Source organism: Macrotis lagotis, chromosome 1, assembly GCF_037893015.1.
Source record: "Macrotis lagotis isolate mMagLag1 chromosome 1, bilby.v1.9.chrom.fasta, whole genome shotgun sequence".
Lineage (NCBI taxonomy): Eukaryota > Metazoa > Chordata > Mammalia > Peramelemorphia > Peramelidae > Macrotis > Macrotis lagotis.
In genome coordinates this window covers 816,436,582-816,449,815 of record NC_133658.1, presented here as the reverse complement: position 1 = coordinate 816,449,815, position 13,234 = coordinate 816,436,582, and the positions used below count along the sequence as shown (strand labels likewise).

Genomic DNA, 13,234 nt, shown 5'->3' with positions numbered 1-13,234 from the left:
AAATGTGAGGTCAAGGAAAAGGGATAACAGGATCTGTGGATTAATAACTCAAATTATTGGCTCAGTTTCTGTGAGGCATCTCAATTAATACACAATAACTGAAAGCAAATAATCTTAGCACTTTTTTTAAAAGTAGAAATGAGAGATTAAAGAGAATTGTATTGTTAGCTTGCTTTTAAATACGGTACCTGTCCCGCTCTTACGTGACCCTGGCAAAGAGGGGCAACAGAACCTCCTTTCAACCTCATGTCCATATCAGATTTTGGAGAACTTGGTGATTTTAATCTAGAGAAATGAAATAGATAATCAGTTCTCTTTAAAGTAATCTCTTCTCTGTACTGAATAGTCATTTCTTAACATTCTGACTGAAAGCAGACTTCTATAGAGAATCACATGGTTGGAAAGGATCTTGAAGGTCATTTAGTCCAATCAACCTTGAAACAGGAATCATTTTGACAAAAATTCCCCCAGCCTTTACTTGAATAACTCCAAACCAGTCCAGCATCCCTACCAAGAAAATCCCAAATGAGATCACCAAGAGTTGGACACGACTGAAAAAATTCGACAACAAATATCTCTTTCATGCATCCTAATATTGCTGATTTGTCTTTTTCAAATGAACTACTTTCTAGTCATGCTGCTCACATCCAAGATTTGTATAGTTTATTTTTCGATCCCAAAAGTAGAATTTTACATTTATTAGCACATTTAAATATGGTTTTGTTAGGTCATAGTCCTTACTTCAGTACTATGATATTTGTAATAGCATCAATATAGCCATGCCTCTACCAGGGCATATCAGAATCCATTCATACTATTTAAATAAGATATCTATAAAACACTTAAGATACATAGTAAGTGACTAATAAATGAATGTCCTACCTGTTTTCTCTTCTTATCCAATGTAATTCTGGTCCATATCTTCCTACATTCATAGATGACCTACCCAACATTGCTGGAGGTCTTCCTCTGGTTCTTTTAATACAACAGTGACACTAGAACTCACTAACTTCCATTATTGAACAGTTTTATTTGATAAAATCATGTTCATTATACTAATCTGGAAACTGCCTTTCTGTGGCCTTCTTTACAATGAACAAAAATATAACAATATAACAATAACATTTTAGAGTTTACAAAGCACTTTCTAACAACCATCTATCATGAAGTAGGGGAAAAAATAACAAGACATGTTGCCTAACTACTCTCTTGTTTACATACAATAACTCTGCTGTGAGGTAGATTAGCTGTTGATGGAAAATTATGGCCATTTTAGAGACAACACTATGGAGTGTTGTTACTAATAAGTAACAAATTCAGAACTAGAATTGAGGTTCTCCAACTCCACCATTCTCTTCCCATTACTATACCATGCCAATATAAGTCAAATCAACAAGTATATATACAATGCATTTACTATGTTCTATGGACTGTACTAAGTGCTGGGGGTTCAAAGAGAGGCCAAAAAAATAAAAGTTTCTGCTCTCAATGAGCTCCCAGTCTAATAAAGAGAGAAGACAACATGGGAACCTGTAAATATTATATATATATATATATATATATATATATGTATATATATATATATATGATAAATTCAAGTTTATCAACAGAGAGAAAAGGAGATCAGAAAAGAGAGAAGATGGAATTTTAGATGGGACTTAAAGGAAGCCAAGAGATAGAGATGAGGAGGAAGAGATCCAGGGATGGGGGACACCAAGTGAAAATGCAGAATTGGAAGATGGGAATATCTTCTTCTAAGAATAGTAGTAGGTCAGTGTAACTGGAATGTAGAGTATTAGGCAAGAGAGTGACCTATAAGAAAACTGGAAAAGTCAAAGATGGCAAAGGGTTTTAAAAACCAAAGAGAAAATTATATATTTGATTCTAGAGTTAATAGGGAGCCACTGGACTTTACTGACTGGGGAAGAGAGGCAATACTGTCAGACTTCCTATGCTTTAGGGAGATCATTTTGATAACTGAGTGGAAGATGAACTGAAGTTACTATCATCACAAAATCATGCTAACTGGTCCATTTCAAATTTCTGGTATGTAATCTCAAAGAGGCCCTAAAGTATGGCGAGAAAATCCTTTTACCCTTTCCTAATTGATTATCATACTCACCACCAGATCTTTCCAAATCTTACTCCTTACTGTCCTCTTAGCTGAGAGCCCTGACTCCTATTGTACTGAAAAAACTGAAGCCATCTATTTCATCACTCAGATGTCTTCTACTATGATCTCCTTCACCCTGTTTTACATGAGATGGTGGCCCTTCTTCTTGCCTAAAAAGTCTCTCTACTTGCCCTCAAGAAAAGAAAGGAAAAGAAAACAAAACAAAACAAAAGAAAAGAAAAGAAAAGAAAAGAAAAGAAAAGAAAAAAGAAAAACTCATTGGATTTGTCCATTCAGGCTAGCTACCACCCTATATCTCTCCTGCATTGATTTCATGGTTTAAAATCTTTGAGAAGGCTGTTTACAATCCATGCCTTCACCCTTTTTTTGCTCATTTTCTTCTTAACTCTTGGTAGTCTGGATTCTGAAATCATCTGTGACCTGATCTCTCCAGAGTTATCAAAGCCTCTCCACTCTCAAATCTAATGGCCTTTTTCTCAATACTAATCTTTCCTTCCTTGCAATCTGTGAACTGTCAATCATCACCCTTTTCACTTTCAGCTTTCATGACCCTGAGATCTCCTGCTTCTCCTTTCTACCTGCCTGACCACTCTTTCTTGGTCTGCTTTACTGGATCTTAATCCAGATCTTGCTTTCTAATTTTTGAAATGTGGAGTGTTTCCTGGTTTCCAGGTCTATAGCATCTCTACCATTTCTCCACCATTCTCTCCAAAACACCAATGTTCTTCCCACAGTATGGAATGTACTGTAGTTCAGGGCTGTAGACTTGAAATTCATTGAGGGTCAATGATGAGTATATACCTTCTCCTTATGAGGCTCTTGAGCCCGTCTAATGTAGTCTGCTCCCTTCTTTCCAATATGAGATAGTGAATTTGATGTTCAGTGTGTTCAAACATTTCTTTTGTACAAACCGATGAATTTCCTCTCCCCTCCCCAACTTCATTTGTTTGAGTGTCCTATTCTAATAGATTCTAACACCACCAGTACTTATTAGTTGGTAACCAAAATCAAGGCATTTAACTTCTCTGGAAATAGGTTTCCTCTGACTATAATGAGAAGCTATAGTCTACTTCTCTTAGATGGTTATTGTAAGGGTCAAACGTATTCCCAGTGCTTTGCAAACCTGAAAATGCTATACAAATGCCAGCTCTTGCTATTGTAATCTAGAAAAGTAAGGATTTTATTTCAGCTCAAGCCAAGAAAATTACTTCTTATTTTCCCACTCTCTTCACACCCTTATCCAAAGCAATATAGTTAAGGTGACAGGATGCTTTGATGTGACTTTTAATGCCTGAAATACCATTTGATCACATGGATTACATTACTATCTGTGGCCAACATAAACACATGCAAAAAAGCAAGCTGAATGGGGGTGATGATCAACTTGATGGACTTGCTCATTCCATCAGTGCAATAACCAGGGACAATTTTGGTCTATCTGTAATGGAGAATACCATCTGTATCCAGAGAAATAATTATGAACTTTGAACAAAGACCAAAGACTATTACCTTCAAATTAGAAAAAACCATTTTATTATTATCATTATGTAATTTTACTATCTCATGCTTTATTTTTCTTCCTTAAGGATATGATTTCTCTGGCATCACATTCAACTGAGATCAATGTATACCATGGAACCAATGTAAAGACTAACAGAATGCCTTCTGGGGGTGGGGGGAGGGAAGCAAGAATGGGGGTAAAATTGTAAAAATCAAAAAAAAACTTTCTTAAAAAAAAGCAAGCTGACCATTGAAGCCACTAACACGACATAACAAGAGAAATACAGTTGGAAAGTTAATCAACATCTAAAAGATCCCCACCCACCCAAGGGGAGGTACAATGGGCACTGGTTCAATTTAGATTCAGATTTGCCCGGAGAGGAATATGGACTATGTAGTCTATGGAAAATAATAATCTCCAGATTAATAGCTATTAGTCCTTAAAAACTGCATCAAATCCATTACTGTTGTGAGTCAGCTTCCTGTGCTTTTTAAATAATCTCTCCACAGAATAAATCATGAGTCAAATTTGCAATAAGCCCCCAATTCTCCCAATCTCCTCCACTTCTGTTTAGAAATGTCTAATTCTCTTTCATCCTTTAAAAAAATTAAACCTGTCATTCCCTCAACTTTTCACAAACTCCTTTTAAAAAAGCTCTCTTATTCCTGCTTTTCTCACTTTTTAACTCTTTGTAGTCTAACCTCTGACCCTCATCACCCAATTGAACATTCTTCCAAGTTATCACTGAACTTAATTGCCTACTTTTTCTGTTACTCTTTTTTTTTTAGATTTTTGGCAAGGCAAATGGGGTTAAGTGGCTTGGCCAAGGCCACACAGCTGATTATTAAGTGTCTGAGACCGGATTTGAACCCAGGTACTCCTGACTCTAGGGCCAGTGCTTTATCCACTGTGCCACCTAGCCGCCCCTCTGTTACTCTTTTAATATCTACAGCACTTGACAAAGTTGATCACCCTCTCTTCCTGGATACTCTTTTCCCCTCTGGGTTTTCATAACATTACTTTCTCTTGATTTTTTTTTTATTTTCCTCCTCTCCTTCTACATATTCCTTTTCAGTTTCCTTTGCTAAATCATCTATGCCTATCTCCTAACCTTGAGGCTTTGTCCTGGATTATTCTCTTCTTCTTAGCGCTCTCTCTCTCTCTCTCTCTCTCTCTCTCTCTCTCTCTCTCTCTCTCTCTCTCTCTCTCCCTCGGATTTATCATCTTTGATGGATGCAGCTACCATTTATATGCAGATGACTTACCAATCTATCTTGGACTAAATTCTCTCCTGTACTATCACACTACCACCTGCTTTTGGATTTCTCCAACTGAATGTGACTTTTGGGATCTCACTCTGAGTATATACAAAACTAATTATCTTTTCAAAAAAATCACCCCCTTCTGAACTTTCCTTTTATTTCCATTATCCTTTGTGGAGGATAATAGTTATCCTCAGCTCTTCATTAACTCATTAATCTCCAACTTTATTCATTTAACCTCTCATACCAACCCCATTTTATCTGAAATTAATCACTAATCTAGTTCAGTTCACAAACATGATATGAGGTCCCAAACAGAGATTTTGCCCTGGTTGCAGTTAACATTACACGGACTTTACTTATTGCCATGTGAAACATTTAAGTATGCCAATTTAAAAAAAAATTTAGGACTTTTAGGGAATGACTCACCTTTCAGGATTTGTAGTCTTCAGAATATTATTCTTCTCTACCCTGTCTATCAAGTTGATTCCTGTAACTTTGACAGGAGAGATAGCTTGCCTAGCCCGGAGCTTCTTGGCTGAAATGCTCTCTGTAAAATGAAAAATAAAAAAGAAGTAGAAGCCCCCAAAGCATCTTTTAAAAGGCGTTTTTAGATATGAATTTTCTACTCACACCTGAATAAGTAAGACAAATTTCATAATTTATGGAATGCTAGATTCTCAGCCTAGATAGCACTTTCATCCTTATTAAATCATTGGGGTTTTTTTACCTCACTCCAATCAGAAAATATTTACCTACTCTGTTCAAGACACTAGAGAAAATCCAAAGCTTCAAAAGAAAATCTGTTGTTCAATCATCTAAACAACTCACCCTTTGTCACTCTGTGTGACCCCAATTTGGAGTTTTGATGGCAAAGATACTTGAGTGGTTTGCCATTTCCTTCTCCAGCTCATTTTATGGAAGAAACTGAGTCAAATAGGGTTAAGTGACTTGCCCAGCATTCTGAAGCTGAACTTGAATTCAGGTGCTCTATCTATGCATTTTGCTGCATATGAATATGATGTGATATGAATTCAGAGGAAGAAAAGTTTGCTGACTGGAGGACCACCTTGCAGCAAAAGTAGGTTTTGAGTTAGTTCATGTAATGGAGGCTATATATTCCCAGAAGAAAAGCCATGGTGTAGACACAATGACCAACCACAATTTCATAGGACTCATAATGAAGTATGCTACTCATCTCCAGAAAGAGGTGTGCACAAGAATGTAAACTGGCATATTTGGAAGGGAAGGAGAGGGGAAGGTGATAATTCATTTTTCTTGACTATACATCTATATAACAGATTTGGTTTGCCTTGCTTTCTTAAAGGGGGGGGTGGAAGGAAAATAAGGGAAGAGGAAGGAGGGAGAGAGAAAATTAAAATAAAAGTGAATGAAATTAATGTTGTGAGAGGAAGCACACAGGCCAGAAAAGCATAATATAATGAGTGGATAAGTTTGACTGAGGCAGAAACTTTCAATAGGGGAAGCAGTAGGAATTTGAGGAAAGGAAGGAGAATTGGGGTGGCTAAATACTGCTGTAGATAGAGAACTAGGACTAGAGTCAGGAAGTTTCATCTTATAGAATTAAAATTCAGTTTTGGACACTACTAACTTTGAGATCATGAGCAAGTCATTTAATCCTGTTAGCCTCGGTTTCCTCAGCTGTAAAAAGAGCTAGAGAAGGAAATGCAAACTACTCCAGTATCTTTGTTAAGAAAACCCCAGACAAAACTGGAAAAATAAGTCAATAAGCAAGGCAGTTTGGAACTTAATCACCATAATATTTTGTTGTAAGTTTGTTGTATAAGCAATGGGAAGTCAGGAGAGGTTTCTGAGGCAGGAAGTGTGGATCACAGAGCCTTATTTCATCCAATACAGAGGCAGATTCTATATAGTGATTATGGTTGTTGTGCAACTATCTAGCTAGAGGTGCTCTTAAGAAAAAAAAAAAGCTGGGGGGTGGCTAGGTGGCACAGTGGATAGAACACTGGCCTTGGAGTCAGGAGTACCTGAGTTCAAGTCTGACCTCAGACACTTAATAATTACCTAACCATGTGGCCTTGGGCAAGCCACTTAACCCCATTGCCTTGAAAAATCTAAAAAAAAAATAGAAAAGAAAAAAAAGCTGATGAAAGTAGTTTTAAACCTCACATTAATATTCCTTGGCTTAAGAACAAAGAAGTTTAATTTTAAAAGCAACTAGGTAGAGTGATGATAAATGATTCATGGAATTGCACTAAAACTGTAAAACAAAATTGTAGTTCTTATGTTTTCTAAAAAGAATTTCTTTACTACTGTTCCAGAGATGAGAGACATATTGTCAAACACAAAGAAAAGAGGGAAGGGAGAAAGGGAGTGAAAGGCCCAATTATGGCAGATGGGACCCACCTAAAGAGCAAAGTAATTTCCCCTTTACTCTGCATGTATAATCATAGAATCTGGAGCTGAAAACCATCTTAGTGGTCTTCTAACCTATCCATAGAATTCTCTTTTGAGTGAATTAAGGCATTGCAGCTCTGGAAAATGTAGGTTAAAAGGCAAATATTTTAATTCAAGACAATCCCCTAAATTGATATCTTTTGTCATGGCATGCCTTATTAGTAGTAGTATTATAATAGCCTATGATATAGGAAGACTATGAGTGAAGGAACCAGGGGATAGTTGGTTTTGACAGTGGTTGAGATGGGTTAGGAGAGGCAAGATTAGGTAATAAACAAGCATCCAAATAAAATGAGGAAAGCAGAACTGGGCATGCCAGTATGGGGTAATAGGGATATCATGGATAATCTAAGGGAAGCAAGGATCAGCTTATGGGTCTTTGGATCTTGGGAAAGGAAGCAGAAAAGGTAGAACCAACATGGGAAGGTAACATGGATATCAAAGACCATCCTGGACCTGAGCTTATATAAGTCTGTATATTTGTACATGAAAACACTATACTTATAGTACATAACTTAGAAAAGAGTATAAATCATTACACTTCATTGCAGAACTAGAATCTAAAGAGCTCAAAATTTATTTGAACATTTTTTAGGGAAGAGGAGGAGTGATGTAAGAAATAATTTTGCCCTTTTTGATATCCATACTATAGAAGAATCAATCAGTAGTTTAGTCACATTATACAAATATAATGTACATACTACAAATATAAACATATATACATGAATATACATGTATATTATATATGCTGTACATGTGTGTATATTTTGCATACTTATACACAAACATGCAAATATACATACATTTACAAAAATATATTCACACACACACACCTCTTCAGATCTGGTTCAAATATGTATTGTATCTAGCAATAAGTTCATAGATTTATATTTGGAAGACATCTCAGATGTCTAGTCCAACCCCTTCCTTTTAAAGATAAATTCATCACTCTTTTCACTATTCCAAGTTGCCTCCCATAACCATACATATTTATATACATGTGTGCATATATTTGTTATGTTTGTGTATTCATTTGATAATTGCATAGAGTTTCCAGAGTCTTGAGCATATTATGATGTAGTCAAAAGGGAATTGGGCCTATATCAAGAGACTGGTTTTAGATTTAAGCTCCAATGGGGGCAGCTAGGTGGCGCAGTGGATAGAGCACTGGCCTTGGAGTCAGGAGTACCTGAGTTCAAATCCGGCAGACACTTAATAATTACCTAGCTGTGTGGCCTTGGGCAAGCCACTTAACCCCATTGCCTTGAAAAAATCTAAAAAAAAAAAAGATTTAAGCTCTACCACTACCCAACTATGGGGTCAACAAGCCATTCAATCTCTTTGGATCTCATCTTTCTCCAATCTATAAATTGAAGTAGTTGCACTAAAGCAGGCAGGTGTTCTTAACACAGGTCTAGTGAATTTTTTAATAATTTTGATAACTGCATTCAATATTAGTTTCCTTTGCAAACTTACATATTTTATTTCATGCATTTCAACCATTAATTCTGGGGAAAAGGTCCCTAAGACATCACCAATCTGTCCAGGAGGTCCAATGTAAAACAATAAAAATAAAAAACAAAAACATTAAGAACCCTTGGACTGAAAGATCTTAAAAGTTCTTCCAGATCCAACATTCTATGCCCTAAGTTTCGTTTAAGTTCTAACATGTTACTTGCTAAATTTTCTCTTCTAAATTCTTTCCAGCATTCCATGTTTGCAGGCCTCTTCATGGCCTAGTGTTCTACACTCTAAGGACCTTTTAAGTTATGTACCAAGATTCTCCCTAGAGTTTGAGTGTGCTTCATTTGGCTAACATGTGGATGGGGAAGCTTCTTCCAATTGACTGTCTTTGTCTTTTAAAACAGTTCCTGACTGCTATGCCCAAGTATAAATTATATTCCCTTCTCCTGCTCTCCCTCTATTACCCAAGAAATGGCCTTAGGGTGTTTATTTCTAATTTGTGTTATTTGTCTGCAGTTTCAGATGCTGGAGGATATATTCTGCTTCTCCTTAATCATTTGACCTAAAAAGGAACTAAAGATATGAACAAGAATCTACTTTCTTGAGGAAAGCAAAAGATTTTCCATTAGAGAGAAGGGAGACAATGACCTATCAGAATTCTGTGTTACAATTAATTTGCTATATATATAAGAGTAGCTCAATAATATCTTTCAATTTCAAGTGAAAAGGAATAACAGAAATCCTTCATGTACCTCTGACTTCTTCTTTATCTCCCTGGTCTTTGTTCTTGCTCTCTAGAGGGCCGGATATTTCATCTTCTTTGATGGTTTCTATTAGTGGCTTGTTTTCTGGGTCCTTGGTTTCAATTCTAGAATTAAGTCAAAGATATATCCATTTTCTACTGCAAAGAAACCAAAAAAGGGGCTGTGTTCCCCCTAACTTCTTGCATACTGCTCAGATAGGTAGGAATTTAAATTGAAAATAATGTCCTTAGAAAGGTGGAGGACTGTTGCTCTTTTACAAATCCACGTGATCCAAGAGGCCTCATGAGGAGGCAGTACACAATGTCAAAGAAGAAAAGGATTTTTAGAATATAAAGTAGAACACAATAAATAGCAAATGTTAAGAGCTAGGAAGAGATATTAAAACAATGAATGTTAGACCACAAACACAGCATGTTAAGAGCTATCAGAAATCAGAGTCTTGGAACACTGAATGCAGATCTGGGCAAGACCTTAGAATATAGAATTTTAGAATACAAAATAAAGAGGGTAGAACTGGAAAGATGCCCTTAACACAGAATATTAGAACACAGTACACAAAGAAGGATGAAAGTTAACAATGTTAGAACACAGAACACAGAAGGGATCTTTGAGATCATCTAATTCAATCCCTCATTTTACAGATAGGGAAACTGAGTCCTAAGAAATTCATGACAAAATAGACCTAGAACTAAACTTTATTTTCTGCCTCCTGGAACAGTATGCTACCCTCCATGACAGCTAAGGCTCTACTGTTACAGATACTATTATTAAACAAAAAAATCTTTTCTTTAAAAGAAAGCAAGCTTTTCATTTGGATTTTCTGTTTTCCTGTTCCTATCTTCTATTTCATTTTTGGTACAAAACTAGAAACTAAAACAACACTATGGAAATAAGTGATTGCTTGGTAGTTTTAGATAGAGAATATATAGCTTCTAGAAAGAACTTGGTTAGAAACGATGCCCTCTCCTCCATTCCATATCATAACTGCATTCAAATGTATGTGCACATACAGAAGTAAAGGGAAGGATAGTAGTAACCATGGCAATATTTATCTTTAGAACAGGGGATGTTTTAGGATGCCTCAGGAAGTTTTGGGGCCAGCATCACTCAAGGAGGATTATTTATGTACTGACACATGATATTAGCATTCTTTAAGGGATTGGCAATTCCATTTCTAAGTCCTCTAGCCTACAAGGCCCTCACCTCTGCCTTAGAGTCCCATGTCCAAGCAACAGACTCCCCCTTCAGTGCTTGTTCAGTGATGATGTCCTGAACTATATTTCAAAGGATGCAGCAAAATCCTCCAAGAATAATTCCAAAAAAAAATCATTTAAACTCATTTTAATTTAAAAAAATAAATGCAAAGAAAAGAATTTGGATAGGAATCAGAAGACCTAGGTCTTGACTTTTCATTGGACCATCTGTGTTTCTTGGGCGAGTATCATCTCCTTTCTAGACCTCAGTTTTGTTCTCCACAGAATTAGAAGATTGGAAAAGATGATCTCAAGGTACCCTCCAGCCCTAACAGTCTATGATTCTGTTATTTGGGTCATGTATCACTCTTAGGAAGGTGGATATGTTTCAAAACCAAACCTCAGAGATTATTTTTCAGCCTATAAGGAAACAAGAACCCTTCTACAATGGATCTGGAAAACAAAAATGGAAAATTTCCCAAAAAATTCTAAGGCAAGAGGAAGCCTCCCTCCCTTCCTCTAGCTTATCTTTCCTAAATGATGTATTGGGAGAGGCCTAGGACAGACTAGAATGGGGCATCATCTGGATATTATAACTCTCTGAACCTAAGAAAATAACTAATATTGATAAGGGTATTTGAAGGTCTGCAAAGCACTTTATATACATTTTTCATTTGATCTACATAACCACTCCACTATCCCTTCTTTCACTCCATGATTTCTGTAAGACTGGTTAAAGCCCCCACTTCCCCAGACATTATTGAGGTTTAAGTATCAGGAAAGATCTGAGTTGGACTGGTTTGAGTTTGGTTTTTAAAGCTAGGGAGGGAATTATGTCCAAGCAATCAAATCAGTCCAAGCAATCTCCCTGAAATCAAAACAAATGGGTCAGATCAAGTGGAGTAGATGTGTGTGTGTGTGTGTGTGTGTGTGTGTGTGTGTGTGTGTGTGTGTGTGAATTGAAGAGGGGTACTCACCTTGGGAAAACAAACACGCTAGGAGGACGCTGTCCAGTACCCTCTCTGATGGATATCACTGAGTCGGTTGTCCCAGGTCTCTATACCACAATAATAATGAAAGATTTAAAAAATGTTCATCTTTGTCCCAAAAAGTAAAAGACTGGGACTTTTTTTTGACAGTGTAATAGAAGTCAGTAGCTATAGAACCTGCAGGATGGACTGAAAGACAGACAAAGGTCATTGAATCATGGATGGTTGCCCAATTTTTATAATCTTTCACAATTTTTCATTTTCAATCTAATCCTCCCCCTTCAAGATATTCATTGAAATACTTGACAACAGCTATTCTATTGTTCCCTATATCATCTCTTTTCTAACTAAACATTTTTTCAACTGATTTTCATATGATATGGATTCTAGGCCCTTTGCCATCCTGATTGGCCTCCACTAGACAATTTTCAACTTATCAATAAACTTCTTAAACTATGGCACCCATAAATAGTCACAGTAATCTCAATGAGTTCTGAAGAAGGGAGATTATCACACCTTCCCATTCCTGTAAAATCAATGCAGCCCTTGATTTATTCAGCAGCAGCAAACCAAAATTTCATTAGCTTTTTTCATGCATTTAAAGATATTCTTCTGAGGCATCCATTACTCACCAGGCTAACTACTCCAGGGGTCCATGACACACTTGCTCTGAAATGCCTATTCTTCAACATGTCAAGATCTTGACTGTCTTTCAATGTTTTTGCTACTCCTCCTAATTTTGTGTCCTTTTTAAATTAATGATAAGCATGCCATTTATGCCTTTCTCCATATCATCAATAAAAATGTTAGACTAATGTTACATTAGACCTAACAATCAAATGTCAAGAGGCAGAAGGAATTTCTGAGCCATTAGAGTCCAAGTAAACCAGAGGAGAAAATCTAAGACTTAGAGAGAAGTAATTTATCCAAGATAGTGAACCTAGTTTATGATAGAATTAAGACTATCACTTAGGTATACTCATCCATACCTACACATATGTTGGTTTAGTCAATGGATTTCTCTGGGTCTCAGTTTCCTTACTTATAAAATGAGGAAATAGGACTATGATAGCCTGACTAGTTCTCTCATTTATGATTTACCTTCAGTTGGAAACACTGTACACTCACAGGTATAGTGAGAAGAAAAAAACACTAAGGCAGGAGTTTGGAAATTTGCGTTTGAATCTTTGCTATCTCACTTTTATTACTTATGTGACAATGATCAAATCCCCTTAGTCTCAGTTTCTTTATCTATATAAAATAGGAAGACCAAAGTTGTCACTTCCAGTTCCAAATCCAATATTACTAAATAAAAACTGCCTAACCACACAAGTCTCCCCACTAAATTAAGAAAGCTAATACATCCCTAAAGAAGTTCTGATTACAAGAGCCCTTTGTGATAGCAATGATAAGAAGATTGGATTTGGAATAATAAAAGAATCTGTGTTCAAATCTGAAATAAGAGGACCCATGTCCAAATCTGGGTTC

The 13,234-nt window shown here is 36.4% G+C and overlaps 1 protein-coding gene across 1 annotated transcript in view; it reads right to left on the bottom strand.

Moving 5' to 3' along the window:
• CCDC81 (coiled-coil domain containing 81) overlaps positions 1–13,234 on the bottom strand; it is a 64,200-nt gene that overhangs the window by 25,577 nt on the left and 25,389 nt on the right. Inside the window, exons 5-8 of the mRNA XM_074217062.1 lie at positions 11,735–11,814; positions 9,553–9,668; positions 5,327–5,447; positions 189–285 (exon numbers count right to left, since the gene is read on the bottom strand). Of these exons, the coding sequence (XP_074073163.1) occupies positions 189–285; positions 5,327–5,447; positions 9,553–9,668; positions 11,735–11,814 (414 nt within the window). The remainder of the gene's footprint in view (positions 1–188; positions 286–5,326; positions 5,448–9,552; positions 9,669–11,734; positions 11,815–13,234) is intronic.